At 42.1% G+C, this 15,900-nt stretch overlaps 1 protein-coding gene across 1 annotated transcript in view; it reads right to left on the bottom strand.

Annotated features, from left to right (window-relative positions):
* SOX6 (SRY-box transcription factor 6) overlaps window positions 1-15,900 on the bottom strand; it is a 520,387-nt gene that overhangs the window by 11,542 nt on the left and 492,945 nt on the right. Inside the window, 2 exon segments of the mRNA XM_021005404.2 lie at window positions 12,284-12,500; window positions 15,346-15,579. Coding sequence (XP_020861063.1) covers window positions 12,284-12,500; window positions 15,346-15,579 — 451 coding nt within the window.

Here is a 15,900-nt window from a genome sequence, read left to right as displayed (position 1 = left end):
AGCTATTGACAATCTATGACCAGGAGCACAGCTGAAATCCTCCAGACTTAGTAGGATGTGTTAGAGTGTGTGCCCTGCGGGCATAACCTTTGAAAACACAGGGTCACCTCCGGGATCAGACATTAGTAGCGTTGGTATTGCTAAAAACCACCTACGCTGGAGCCAAAGGCATGAAAACTAGCATCACCGGGGAAGCCCCAGGACTGATGGCATTCTCTGGCCTTTTTCACTGTAGGCAAACCATCTGTTATCCAGATGGGGAGCCCTAGTGAGCATATTCCAGGGCTTGTACGGAAAACAGAGCTTGGGGCCCATGTGCACACATCAGGGAGCAGACCAAAATTGTCCTGGGAAATCCCTTTTCGGTCCTTTCACCTACGTGCCCTCCTCTTTGTTTATAAGAGAAATAGAGCTGAGAAACCTCCTGTGAACTGAGATGACCAAGGAGTCAGGCAAGGAGCACAGAAGGTTGGTCACTGACCCGAGAAGTTCCTTTAAAGTCAGTCAGTGCCTGGGAATTAAAACCATGACCCATTTCTGCAGGGACAAGGGAGACAGGCAGCCTGGTATGGCCTGGGTAAATCTAGGTTATCAGTTGAGGATCAGTAATGCTTCTGATAAAGGGACTCCCCCTTCTTCCCTTTCTGGACAGCTCATCCCTGGTGCCTGGTGCGAATTCAATCCTATTGCCTTAAAGCATCTCCCACCTGACAAGCAGAAGGCACCTTCCCTCTCATTGTCCCCGGAAAATATATTTAAAACGATCAAGGCTATGTCCAGAGTGATGGTGTGGTGTAGGAGGAAAGAACACTGGGTATGTAATAAGAAGGCCTGAGTTTAAAGCCTGGCTCCCGGATTTGCTATCTAACCTGGTCCAAGTTGCTTCACCACTCTGGGCTGCCATCTTCTCATCTGGCAAATGGGCACAGGAAAACTGGAGCCATTCATTCCTGGGGGCACCCCTTTGTAAATGTTAACTCACTATAGAAAAAAAGGGAACATTTAGAGCAGACTTCTACTACAGTCTAAGTTTTGTGAGGGCAGACCCCACATCTGAGATTTCTCTGCATCTCTTGTAGGATCCTGTCCTATGCCCAGGACGGTGTGGTGTAATTGAAAAGCACTAGCTGTGATGTCATAAAACTGTATCCAAGTTCTAGATGCGCTATTAACTCATAAGGTGAGACAGTTCAAACCACTTAATCTTTCTGGGTGTCAGTTGCCCATTCAGTAAGAGAGAGGGTGCTACCTATCACTCAGGGGGCTTTGTGAGGCTCAAATGTGATTTAAAAAAAATTATAGCTATAACAAGTAGCATTTATATAGCATTTTGAGGTTTACAAAGCATTTTAGACATCTCATTTTATCCTCAAAACAACCCTGGGAGCTAGGCACTATTATTAACTCCATTTTACAGATGAGGAAAACTGAGGCAGGAAGAGGTTAAGTGACTTGCCTAGGGTTATTCAGCTAGTAAGTGTTTAAAGTTACATTTGAACTCAGGTCTTCTTAACTCCAGGCCCAGTGCTCTATGCACTATGATGCCACCTAGCAGCCACTAACAATATAATGCAACTAAAGTACTTTGTAAGCCATAAAGGATTTTATAAATATCAGCTAACATTATTATTCTCATTATTATTACTAATTCACTATACTATGGATCCTTTCTTCAGAAGAGAGTCAGAAAGGGGCTGGGGCATGGTGAGCACCAAATCTAACAAAAACACTGCCAATACTGGAAATAATTCAGAATTAACTGGCTATTTGAAGTTGGTTGATCAACTAGTCATGATAAAGTTTAAACATTAACAGCAAATTAGTGGACAGGATAAAGTGAAGACACTGTGTGCAACTACAACAGCACTGACTTGACCTACTTAAACAGGCTACTGACTGAAAAATGGGACATTGATAAATAGAATGTTAGGAGCCTGGTGGCTTTCCCATTTTGGCAATATTCTAGCTATAATCTAACAATGAGTTGGCTTATAGCTGTTTGAAATGGAGAGGGCAGCAGGGTGAGGAGGGGGAAAGGAAGAAGGAATAATATTGACTCTGTCTTTCCTACCTTGATTTCTGCTAGAATAGCAGATCTTAGGGGAGAGGGTCCCAGGGCCTTCCTTGACTGGATCATAGACTAAGAGCTGGAAGGAAACTTGGAGGCCATCCAACCTATCCTTCTCATTTTACAAGTAAAGCCACTGATGCTGGGACAGGTTAGGTGACACACTCAGGGTCAAACAGCTAGAAAATGCCTGTGGCAGAATCTAGATCCCGTCCTTCCAACTCCAGAGCCAGCTTCCTATTCTTAAAAGGGTAGTCAAAGCCTAATTCACAACCGGCTTATCCTTCAAAAAGGAGGGATCCTCAGGTGTGGCATGGGGCTTTTAAAGCAGAAGGTACAATATGGCCTATTACCAACCCTCATGAGGAAATAAATAGGAATAAAATCTACCAAGAAAGAACCCAAGACGTGACCTGAGTAATGAAGTGTCATAGTGAGGGAAAAGAATTCTGGATTTGGAGTCAGAACCTGAGCACAAATACTGTATTTGCCACTTATATAACTTTGGATGGGTCACTTCACCATTCTGGACCTCAGTTTCCTCATCTGTAAGATGAGGGGTTGCTTAAATGGCTTATAACGACCTATCAATTTAAGAGCCATGATCTAGACCAGTTGCTCCTAGATCAGAACAGGGCTTCCTCTTCTCTTCTCTTCTCTTCTCTTCTCTTCTCTTCTCTTCTCTTCTCTTCTGTTCTCTTCTCTTCTCTTCTGTTCTCTTCTCTTCTCTTCTGTTCTGTTCTCTTCTGTTCTGTTCTGTTCTCTTCTGTTCTGTTCTGTTCTCTTCTTTCTCTCTCTCTCTCTCTCTCTCTCTCTCTCTCTCTCTCTCCCTCTCTCTCTCTCCCTCTCTCTCTCTCCCTCTCTCTCTCTCTCTCTCTCTCTCCCTCTCTCTCTCTCTCTCTCTCTCTCTCTCTCTCTCTCTCTCTCTCTCTCTCCCTCTCTCTCTCTCTCTCTCTCTCTCTCTCTCTCTCTCTCTCTCCTCTCCCTCTCTCTCTCTCTCTCTCTCTCTCTCTCTTTCTCTCTTTCTCTCTCTCTCTCTCTCTCTCTCTCTCTCTCTCTCTCTCTCTCTCTCTCTCTCTCTCTCTCTCTCTCTCTCTCTCTCTCTCTCCCCCGGCCTCCTTTTTCTCTGTCTCCCTTTTCCTGGCAATATATGCTGCTCTTTTCCCTCCCTCTCTCCTTCTTCCTCAAGGACACAGCAGCAGTCAGTCTATAGAACAGCTTTCTCTTCTGGGACCTCTCCCTGGAGAGCCAAGTGTTAGCCCTTTCCTTGCCCTTTGAGACCCTTCCTAATGAACAAAGGAGTAAGAAGCCACCTATTTCTTTCTCTCTGCTAGGGAGACCACATAGCCTCATGTTCAAGCAAGCTCAACTGAGAGCAGGAGCGGTGCATCCTATTCACCAGAATGCCTATGACAGTTAGGAATTAGGAGATTAACATATAGACATCATTTTGATGCATTGTTAATAATTTCCTCAAAAGGTTTTGTTTTTCTTTCTTTTTTTTTTTCTTCTCTAAAATGGCAGGGGGGAGAGGAAGTGAAAGGAAGAGAAGACAGATCTTTTTGTTCATTGAAAAATACAATTAAACTTTTTGAAAAGTCCATGTGCTTACTAGTCCTCATTAAATATGAATTCAACCTACAAAGCACACTATTGGCCTTTGCTTTAGAAGAGTCTTGGGAATAAGGCAGCACTGCCTTTTTATCAGATTTGAAAGAGGAATTAAAGGAATATCTTTGACATATTTGATGGGAGGAAAATGGCTATTACTCTGAAAGAGTAAAGACAAAGATTTCCTTTGAGTAAGGAAATGGAACCAATGTAAAACAATTGGCAAAACAAGGAGGCTAAAAGTACCCAGGAATCTCAGCCAGCAAGCACTTGATCACTGCACCAAGCAGAAAGACCTGTTAGCCAAGAGCAATGCAGGTTAGACTACAAGCCAATTTGTTGAACCTTTTTGTGGAGGACAATGGAAGGCATTATTAGCGTATCACCTTACAAAAGCAATGAAAGAGGAGGAGAAACTGCAGAAAACTTCCTGTTAAGGTTCAGCTAAACCAGATAACCCAAAGAGCATGAAACTGGAAGGATAACAAATAGTTGTGGAATGGAGCAGATCTGCCAGTATTTCTATAGCAACCTGTACTCATCATATATGTCAATAGAACTACCACAGACCTCAATCTCTGTTGTGCTATACAAGGAATTGGAAACAGCACTTAAAAATAAAACGAGAAATAGCAACTAGTCCTTACCAATCTCATACATAAGAAATCCTTGCTGGAGGCTAGATCATTTTAAAGGCATTCAGGAATTTTCAAGATAACTTTAAGAAAGGGAAGATTTTAAAAGAATGTAAAGTACTATAAATAATAGCATTGCCAAAAAAATAAAAAGGGGGACTGAGAGGACAATACCAACTACGGAACCATATACCTACTTTTATATCTCTATAACATCTTCATGAGATTGGTCTTTGTGTGCATTAAATGTATCTTTGATGAACATACAGTGAGGGACAGAGGCAAGATTTCAGACAATTCTTGAGAACAGGCCACATCTGCACTGCCACAAAAATTTAATCTTCTGTTTGTGGGTCACAAAATTGGGTTTGACTGCAATGAGTAAAACATAACCCTAGGTTATCCTTCCCAACAAAGTGGCTCTCATACATATGTTAATAGCATGCAAGTCTCCTTGGCAATTGCAATTGAAGAGAACCTTCTTCAATGACCCCCGATTATTTTTATTCAGCAAGGCATGAGGCAGAAAAATATGTTTGTCAAAGATTTCTGCTACTGTCACAAGGATCTCCAAACAGGAAGGGAATTCCCTTTGGATGGGGAGGTCTCCGGATGTACCTGTTTGCCGATGACACTGTGAAGAGCCAAGGAATACTTGCCTTCAAGGAGCTATTTATTTTGTTGTTTCAGTTATTTCTGACTCTTCATGACACCATTTGGGGTTTACTTGGCAAAGATACTGGAGTGGTTTGTCATTTCCTGCTCCTGCTTATTTTTCAGATGAGGAAACTGAGACAAACAGGAGTGAGTTGTCCAGGGTCACACAGCTAGTAAGAGCCTGAGGCCAGATTTGAACTCAGGAAAATGAATGAGTTTTCCTGACTCTAGGCCTCTGGAGCTCCATCCACTGTACCATCTAGCTGCCCTTCTCAAGGAGCTATACACCCACTCAAAAGAGATTAGCAGAATAATCCACATAGGGAAAGCAGAAAACAAATGGATGACAACCACATGTGTAGCTAGATCATGACTGCATCTCAGACAAGTATTATAATTGGACAATGAGTTGAACCCACATTTGAATAGGACCAAAGTGAGTTAGATAACATTTGGGAAATGATGTAGCACTTTCAGTGGTTTTAAGTTGTTCTCTGCTTCCAAAGCTCATTTTTTTTTTATCCCAATATTCTCCTACTGATATATCATAGCCGTGACTCATGCTAGATCATTAGAAATATTATTATCTCAAAAGAATCAGAATTGCGAGGGTTCTAAAGAACAATGGAATGACACATAGTAGACATACGTGGGCTGCACCAATGATGATGACCCACATTCTGGAAGTGGAATCAGGATCATTTTTGAGCTTATCAGAGATCTGAAAAGAAGTGAGCTGCTTAAGGAACAAAAGCAAGGGATTACAGATGGTCTGCTCAAGAGTTGCAGTGGCATGTACAAAATACTCAGAGATCCAGAGCAAGGTCTTCTATACAGGATTTATGGATAAGAATTATATTGAGTAGGAAGGCCTGGTGGAGAGACTACAATCCATCATAGAACAAGGAATACCCACACTGATGAAAGTACAGATCCATTAAAGTATTCATTAGCTAATACGGATCCATTGATGACTATCAAAAAGGGTGGCATAAGGCCAAGAGAAGTTGTGACTTGTCCAAGGCCCCATGGATGCTTAGCAAATCCAGGATTTGAATCCAGGTTCTTTGACTCTAGATGTAGGACTCTTTTTATTGCTTACAATGACTTGACAACTTGTGAAAGCCCTTACGCCTCTCAAATTCTAGAAGAGCATGGATCTGATGATCCAGTTCTCTTTATCAGCACCAAAGAAGGCTATGAAAAGTGAGAAACCAGAGCCACTTCTACCCTGGGAAAAAGCAACAGAGACAGTGAAGTAGACTGCATACAAGATCTATGGGTGGGGGCAGCTAGGTGGCACAGTAGATAGAGCACTGGCACTGAAGTCAGGAGGACCTGAATTCAAATCTGGCCTCAGACCAAACACTTGACACTTACTAGCTGTATGACCTTGGGCAAGTCACTTAACCCCAATTGCCTAAAAACAAACAAACAAAGATCTATGTGTGATGTCCATCAGTGAAATGAATACTCCACACCAATGACATTAGGGATCTTTGAGAGTATCTAAGACTATAACACTACACTAAATATTGTGTATATGAGACAGTGCTTCACAAACCTAAAAGTATTACATAGAAATATCAGATCTTATCATCGCCATTGCCACCATCTATGATAAGTAATCATGTCACGTATTTCCATCCGTTTTTTTCCCCCTAGATCAAAAGCCGTAGGTCAACTTTTGTTGTTTACCATCTATGTCTCCCATTGTGTCTTGTACAGGGTTAGGCCCATAGTAGGTGACACAAAAGTACTTTCTGACTGAGGAAATGATTGATTGATTGATTGAAGAATGTTTCCAGCAAGCCTCAGTTGGGACACGAGGTCTCAGCCTATCAGAAATTACTTTCTTAAAATGTTATTTTCCAGATCAGTTGGCAAGACTATGATCTGAACTTCAGATTTCATAAATGGGGGATAGGTGGCAGGTAGCAGACCTTCAAAATTAGGAATGAATATATCAAAATCAAAGTGTGTGCTGCTTCTGAGAAGCCGTGCATCTAGCAGTCATCTGCAGAGATGGGCAAGGAGGTTTACCTGCAGCAGAAGCAATTGAAAAGGACCCTGATGGGAGCCAAGTACTGCAGCAGTTTCCAGATCATTAGCATTTTCCTAGAGAGCTGTCTAGTTCTGGCCTGTAGCAAAATGAGTTATGTATTTAGAAAGTCAGATGCCTATAGTTTGCTGACTCTTTGAGAGACTCTTCCATACAGAGTCAAGAAACAAATGTAGGCTAGTTCTCTACATCAGGAGATTGCACCACGCCTCTGAAATCACTACCATAGAGAAGACCTGAATAAAAGTCATCTTTCAAAACTCTCCCTCCCAGGTCTGAGTTCAGTACTTGAAATGGGAGGATAATGTGGTAATAAAGAGTCATTTAGAAAGGTGGTCAGGGATACAGTTCAGACACATATGCTGTGGTTAGAAACACCTTAAAGGCTCCATTCAGTGCCTCTAGGAGTAAGACACAAAGTGCTAAGTGTTCAAATCACTTATGGATAAGGAGAATATGATTTTTTAATTTCATATAAATTAGAAATGTGAAAAGTACTGAATGGAATTCTTTTTCTTTTTAAGGAGCAGCCATAAGACTGGGACTATAGTCAACAAAACCATGGGAAATCATATATTTTATGACTTCTACATCATTCCCTTAGAACCAACATGAAGCCTGGAAGAGCTCTCTGAGGCCATCTAGACCAGGGCTCCAAGGGGTCCATGAACAGATTTCAGGGGATCTATGAACTTAGATTGGAAAATAATTACATCTTTATTTTCACTAACTATAATTTAGCATTTACTTTTTTCATTTAAAAACTTTATTATTTAAAAATTATTTAGGGGCAGCTAGGCGGTGCAGTGGATAGAGCACCGGCCCTGAAGTCAGGAGGACCCGAGTTCAAATCTGACCTCAGACCAAACATTTGACACTTACTGTGTGACCCTGGGCAAGTCACTTAACCCCAATTGCCTTTAAAAAAATATTTAAAAGTATTTAAAATTTATTTAAATTATTTTTAAAAATTATTCTAAGAAGGGCTTTCCCATACAGCTCAAGAGGTACAAGGGCTTCCCTTAGATTGGCCAAGAGGTCCATGACAGTAAAGGTTAAAATCCCCTAGTCTAGAAGCCCTCCTTTCATTTTACAAAGAAAGAAATGGAAGCCCAAGAAAGGATTGTACTTTGCTCTTGGTCACACAGTGAACCAGGATGCAACCCTAGACCTCTTAGATCTCAGTTCCATAAACCCAAGGCTGATCCAAGGTTGTTCAGCAAGGCATTCTACAAACTGAAATTACTAAAGAAAAATTTGAAGTTAGCAGAAGAATATGTCAAATTTACCAAATCATGAGGGTGGGGAGAAGAGGCTCTTAGAAGGTACATAAATCTCAAAAAACACAATTTCACTTATTATTAAGTGGTGCTTTCTTTGGGAGTATTATAAATTCAGATGCTTCCACTCCCCAAATCTCATATACCACTTTGCCTGAATCTCTCCTTTGCATCTTGCTTCCATTCTCTCATACTTCTGTAGCTTAGTTATTTGTGTCTATCCTACATTTATCTTACTTTCATACCATAGCTATTTATGTACTTGTCCTTTACCTCGCCTTCTCCAGCCCCCATGAAATGATAAACTCTTTGAAAGCAAGGCTTGAGTCAGCATCCATCTTTGCATCCCTCTACCTAGCCCAGGCATCCCATATAGCAGACAATTACTAAAACACTGATTAAAACGAATTGAACTGTACCACTTCAGGAAGGGAATTATATCCAGGATACGGTCTGACTTAAGTTATTATTAAGTTCACCTGATAGTAGTTATTTTTTCTAAAATATTCTCAAAAGGTTAAGGGGAATTACTGAAAAGAGGAACCTCTAAGCAATTAGTTATTTGAATGGTTAGGAAAAGACATGCTAGTGTTTGCCTTTTCTATGTAAGTTTTATTAGCTTGAAAGTTATGCAAGTCTTCCCAACAAGCAGCTATAAATATTGATCCTGCCCCCTACCCCATCAAGAAGTCAATAGCAATCTTTGAATTTCATGTTTGTTTTTTCTTCTACTCTACTTGTAACAACCTCACATCTAAAGAAGGTCAATTTCAAAAGATTAACGTAGGGAAGTTAATAATCTATCAAGGACAACCACTTACAAGAATAAAAGAAATTGGAAGTAGAAATCCTGCATGGTGACTTTGGATTTAAATGGCAAGTCAACCTTACAAAGGGATAACAACTGAGCCAGAATCAGGACATGGCCAACAGAATGGGAAGCACAGGGCATCAGACCCTCTGTGGGAATCTGTTGGCACAGCCCAATTCACTATATGGGTATCTATTCTACCAGGTCTAAAATGATCTTTCCTAGAGGGAGTATCCCAGATAGTTAAGAATGGTGAGCCTGTATTCTAAGGTCTCTCCTTAAGACCTCGGGTTGTCCCCAGGTTCTTGAGTTCTCTGTCATAATGGTCGGGAAAAATTCAAGACTGATACAGAGTTAATGTACAAGGCATAGTTTCATTTCATGGGAAAATGAGGTAGAAACAAACATTCCTTGTAGGAAAAGCTCCAAATGTGAATTCAAAGAGTTGGGTTTGAATCTTAGCTTTACCAGTTACTGATCTTGGGTAAGCCTCTTTGCCTCTAAGACTCAGTTCCCCCTTCTAGAAAAAGGACTTAAAAAGGACTTCACCCTATGGTGCCTATGGTCACGTGCATAGCAATAGGACTTGGCCTTTCAACTGACTTTGATGAGTTTGGAAGCAGAGATGTTTTAAAATGTTATAGTTTTGTTGTTGTTGTTTGTTGTCTACCAAATCTATAGTCCTTGCTATTGGAGGGTAGGAGTATGGTAGGGGCTGGCGAATCCCTTGAGGTCAGGCTCTGAGTTCTAATAGGGCTAACGCCTATTGAGGGTTCTCCCTAAGTCTGACTTCAAGGAGTGTGGAACCACCAGGCTGCCTAAGGAGGGGAAAACTGGCCCAGGATGGACATGGAGGCAGTCAGAGCTTTCATGCCATCAGCTGTTGGGTTGACCCTGTGAGCAGCTAATGCATTTCCAACCTGAGCGAGTTAGGCCTAGTCTCAAAACAAACAAACAAAACTCACTTTTTTTTCTTCAGACAGTATGTGTGTTGGGTGCTTGGTGGGAGGTGGGGGAGTCAAACAAATCCCTCCAATGCCTTCCTGCTGTGGTTATTAGAAATACCTCTTGCTTTATCCTAATCAAACATAACTAGAAAACAACTTCCTTATCATGCTTATGTTGGGGGCTAATTTTACTGGATGTTGTCCCTGCTGTGACCAGAGATACCCTGACACAGGAGTTTGCCCCACAGCACAATTACATCTACTGGGAACTACCCAAGGCAACCACCCTCCCTTTACCTTGTTCCTGTAAACTAGTAATAACAGCACCTATTTCCCAGGATTGTTGTGAAGACCAAGTGAGACAGAAAGCAGGAAGCCCACTGCCAACCTTAGAGCACTCTATAAATGCTGTCTATTACTACTATTATCACTAGTGACATTTCCATACTAACATGATATTTTATAATACCCTTCCTTCCATTTTTCTCTTTTCACCTACGGCTGAGCCATAAGCCCTCCCAAACCAATTTCAAGTCATCTGCTCAGACGTAACTCTCCACCATCCGGCTTCCGTACACGACTCTCAAGTCAGTTTGCTGTTCCCTGGATTACGTTTCTTACTATTCATATAAACAGAAAGCGGCTCCCCATTTCTTCCCCTGGGGTATCTCTTTTCTCGTTGCACATTTAACTTCAGTCTGCTCCTTCCTGTGGCACGGTCCTGCGATTCAGTTCTGCCTACGGTTAGCAGCGATGAATGGGACTCGTCTGGTTGTCTACTCATATTATGTTCCTGCCCCCAGCCCTCTCCCACAGGCCTCCCCAGTCAAAGATTATGCTTCTGAGGCTGCTGCTTCTCGCTTTAGCTGCACTCTCTGTTCTCCTGTCCCTCCACCCTCAGCTAGACCTCCCTGGGGAAGAGAGACGTCGTGCCCCTTCGATCGGTGGCGGCCAGCCATTTGTACTGCCATTCAGTTCCATGACTGCGGTTACGGGGTGGGGGGGGGGGGGCAGGGGGAAGGGGAGGCATCGGTAAACAGCTTCTCTGTTGGTGCAGACGGTAAGTCAGCCAAGTCAAAATTTATACCAGAAATCTATTACCTAATTCTTAAACAGAATGACATAAAATCGTACTCCCAGATATCAAAAACATGTCTAGTTCCTGATTTCAGAAAGAAAAATCCACATTGTTGCTGCCTCCACCGCAGAATAATTTACTGCAACAGGAGTCCAGTATTCTGAGCCAAAAATTGAGGGCCCCGTAACCGATGTCAGGGTCAATTATCTCGTGGTGGAGCCCACAACAAAAGCAGACTATTCGATTAGAGTCCTAAGCACAATACAGGGAATCTAGAAGGCTTCTGGGGATTTCTTAAGGTTCAGGGTTTTTGAGGAAGGGGTTGTTTGTTTGTTTGTTTTAAATTAACTATCAGAAACATCGTGTGTGGGCACCAACCATCTCAGATTTGTTTAGAAGACAAAGAGAAAGACCCACAGTCTAGAGGCAAGCTTCTCTAGGCTCCTAGGGGAAGGTCGCTGCTACAGGACAGAGCTATGTGGGCACTTGTAAGACTGAATGAGCTCTAAGCGTCACCTCATAAGAAGAAATTATAGGATAGAGAAGGTCCAGCCTTGGACTCAGGAAGATCTGGGTTCAGCTCCTATCCCTGACTCATATTAGCTGTGTGACCAGTGGTAAGTTGCCATTTATCTCTCAATGCCCCAGGAAGCTTTCTGGGACTATAAATTACAGAGGAGTTGCCATTCTGCATCAGCGGAGGGAATTTTTATACCTAGAGTGCAACACACTAATGACCAGAAAAAACCCAAACCTGAACTAGAGCATGGCTAAACAGTTGTGCCAACTCCAAACTCCCAATATCCTTCTGGGATTCTTCCTTCACCTTTTCCTATAAGGAAGCCAATTCTGACAACCCTCCCCTAGTACCTTCCCTCTGAAATGACTTTGTATGCATTTTCTAATTCTCTTATCTGTATCCACATGGTCTCATCCTTCCCTTAACTTCCCCCTTTTCCCTTCCAAAGTAAGATCCCTGAAGGCAAGTACAGCTTTTTGTTCTATAGCTGTGTCCCTAGCGCCTACTGTAGTGAGTACCTGGTACATGGGAGGAATTTAAGGAATAAAAGAAGGCCCTTCCAGCCGGACCCCAGGGGCAGGAAAGCCTGGGTGGCCCAGAGCTGTAGATCTTACCCTACAGTGAAGAACTGTCTCATCTCCTGTCTCCGAGACCTCATCAGCTGTTTGTACTCTCCGATGCGGAGCTTTTTGCCGTCCACAATGCAGGTGCGTTTTGGTCGGGGTTTATACTTGTAATTCGGGTACTTTTCTAGGTGGATCTTGCTTAGCCGAGCCTGCTCTTCATAATACGGCTGCTTCTCTTGGTTGGACATGGATTTCCAGCGAGAGCCTGCACACAAAATATCACTGAGGTCCCATGGGAAAAAGGGGACATTCTGACCACCCCCTGAGCATCTCCTGTTCTGTGGCGTCTCTCAGCACCAGCCACCCCAATTCTTCCAAAATAGGCCTAAAAAATGACTGTTGCTACATTTTATAGTCACCTATCCCACCACTGCCATTCTTCATCTCTGGATCCCTGGCACTGGGCATGGGGATTTATACTTTGTGGGGACTTCATAATCCTTGGTTGAATTGCCATTTCCCCAACCCAAAGTCAGAGTTACGCTCTACAATAGCCTCAATTCACATCCTGAATTGTCTGTTGCCACTTCCTTTATGCTTTTTTTTTGAAGATTTAAACTGATAAAGGAGGCTTATGCATTCTTTAGAGTGACCCAGGAAGTTTATGATGAGCTCCCTCGTTTCCAGAAATACAAATGCTTCTCATATGCCGAGTATCCAGGGTAGGACAGGCCCACCCTTTGAAAGGAGGCCAGCAGATGTTGACGTCCTAACAGATTTAAAATGCTGCTGTCTGGGCACATTGTCTTCTTTTGGCCAGTAGTAATTAAAAGCACTGAATTCTCCTGGGGAAGTTTTAGCTCAAGAACCGGAAAGCAGAGTTGCAGTTATATATACCACTTTCAAGGACTGTAAACGTTCATTCATAGCTACACCAATAAAATGACTGAAAATTTTAATACAGTTTATACAGGAAGAGGTAGAAGTATTCAAATATCTAATATTGTTTACAAGGAATTATCTAAACACTTGACAAGGAAGGGATGTGTTTTTTTAAGTGTAGCAAATTGCATTTTTGTGTGTGTGCGCTTCCCTGGGGAAGAAAGCTGTTCCATACAGCTGGGAGCACAGGATGGCAGCTCCGCAGTCCCTATGTAAACACATGGAAAAGTTGTACAAATAGTGTCTGCAAGCAGCAGCACCTCAGATCTGCCTCGCTAGGATGGCCCTTCTCCACCCCTTCCTTAGGGTAGCGGCTAACAGTGCTGAGAGTCTCTGCAGATAGTTTTCTGTATGCTAGCCTAGCCTCTGGCAGGTTAATGCCATGCCTAACGGATAGAGTATTTCTGGCACTCCTGAAATATTTATACCAAAAGTTTACATTTTAATGAATACAGTTACTATACTCCTAATGGTTTTTTCGCAGAATGCACACAAATAATATAGATTCTCCGCAGCTGCCAAATTTTAAACAGGGCAGGTTTTATACACAACTGAAAGCCTATTCATGTTGTTACTGAAACGGCAGGCTAAAATTATGAAAACTTTCAAGCAAGATATTGAACTTTAGGACAGAGAAACATTGATTTCTAGGATGTTTTGCTTATGGGAAAATATATATATATATATATATATATATATATATATATAATATATATATATATAAACACACATATTTATATATCAACTGTCTTTATGCAGCCCATTTCAGTTAAAAGGGGTCTAGGATTCAAGACCATAGCATCCATACATGTCTTTTAGTTGCATACTGATTTTTTAAAAGTACTTTATTGTTAGTGACATTAAAAAAAATCTATCTTTAGCTTAAAAGGCTATAAGGACGAGCCTGGATTTTAACTTTTCACCACTCTTCATTCTGATATATGTTTCTAATTTGCAAAGAGGTCACTGACTCACACTGTCTCAGAATTAAGTTAAATTATTTATCTAGAGGCAAAACATGTGTATTTGTGTATGCCCCCAATCATTGATATTTATTCAGGTTAAATATTTATTGCTTTTGAACAAAACATTTAAAAAATTAAACCACGGTTTCTGGCTCTAAATGTGTTTAAAGCATCTTAATCTGCTTCCTTGGGAATTTTGTCACATCATGACAATTTAAATAGAACAGTGCTGCTTTCTGTTGGGCTTTTTTTTTCTCCCCTAAAAAGAAACATGTTAACTCTAATGTGACATATTGAATAAAATATGTTCAATATGTTGGGCATAATAATTCCAAACTGAAGGAGCTACATTAGGAAGATTCTGTCCTGGTTGGCCAAGACAAGTGTTGAGTCAGCCCTGGGTAACTTGCTTAACATTATGGAAGGGTGCTGCACTAAGGGCCTTTGACTTGCTGCCTGGATGCTCCATCGGCAATTATTAAATTGGAACTAGTCATGTCTTATTAACATGAATGCAACTGTATTTTACAAGTTTCCCAAGTTATCATTAGAGGCACTGTTCAGAGTGCCATGAATTTCACGCCCTCTCTGGGTTTTCAAGCAGTTTCTGATGAGCTGTTGTGATGGGGTGTATTACAAGGAATTATTGTAGCAGAAAACTGTAAGGTCTATAAGTGTTTCCAAGGTTTTGTGGCAGCCTGTGAATTTAACACCCAGGGGTCTCCCTGCCCCTCCTCTACAAAAGAGAGGGGGAAAAAACCCTCTTTTTCCTACACTACTGTTACTGTGTCAGCAGAAAGCTTGGGGATGCTAAAGTGCATGGAGGCAAATGTTAATAGCACTGTTTCGGAAAGGAATTCTTCACCCTGGCCCACTCTGTGAAAAGCAACGGCGAGATGAACAGTGTGAGGGGTGCCTGTGTCCCTGCTACTGGGGCGGCTGAGGCTAGCGGACTAGCCGCATAAAGGAAAGGAAGGGAAAAGGGAAAAGGGAACAAGAAAAAGGGGGAATGGAAGGGCAATACTCCTGCCTATATCAGTGGTGCAGAGGCAAGCAAGGTTTCTTGCAATGTCTGCACTTCCTTGAATGCAGCTAACTAAAGAATCTTCTTTTCCCTCCCAGTTCTTGGTGTACTCCGCTCCCACATTGACTCCCCTTCCCCACCAGGCAGTCACTGAGAGGAAAGCCAACCTGGGCACTTACCTAGAATCTTACTAATGTTGGAGTTGTGCATGTCAGGGAAGGCTTGAAGGATTTTCCTCCTCTCATCCTTTGCCCAAACCATGAAAGCATTCATTGGTCGCTTGATGTGTGGTTCGGTGCTAGCCCGGCCCCGGGCATCCCTGTAGACTCGGGCTTCAGCCACCGTGGCACCTCCTGTTGGCCAACAATAATACTGCTGTAGTTTAGCTGCAGAGCCATTCACGGCTTTACTTCCTGGAATGTCAGGGCATGAAGACACAAGATGGGTGCAAAGCATTATTAGCTGGATTGCAGATCTAGGCCTGGCTCATTTGTTTTCCCTGTTCTACTACCTTTCCCCATCTTCAGCTTCCACACAAACTCTGGCCACCTAAAGCAGTACTGGAGGGTCATTCTCCTGTCTAGTCACTGGAATCCTTGGTTTCCTTCCACGCTCAGCTCAGAGGCCACTTCCTAACTTGGGGTATATGAGCATTTTTTTAAAATATCGTTTGAAAACTGCATATGCAGTTTGTATATAGTATAATCGTATATATTTTAGTTTATGCATTTAAA

This window comes from Phascolarctos cinereus, unplaced genomic scaffold (assembly GCF_003287225.1).
Source record: "Phascolarctos cinereus isolate Bilbo 61053 unplaced genomic scaffold, phaCin_HiC Scaffold_9;HRSCAF=440, whole genome shotgun sequence".
NCBI classification, from domain to species: Eukaryota; Metazoa; Chordata; class Mammalia; order Diprotodontia; family Phascolarctidae; genus Phascolarctos; species Phascolarctos cinereus.
Note: the sequence above shows the minus strand (reverse complement) of the source record. Positions and strands in the feature narration are given on the sequence as shown.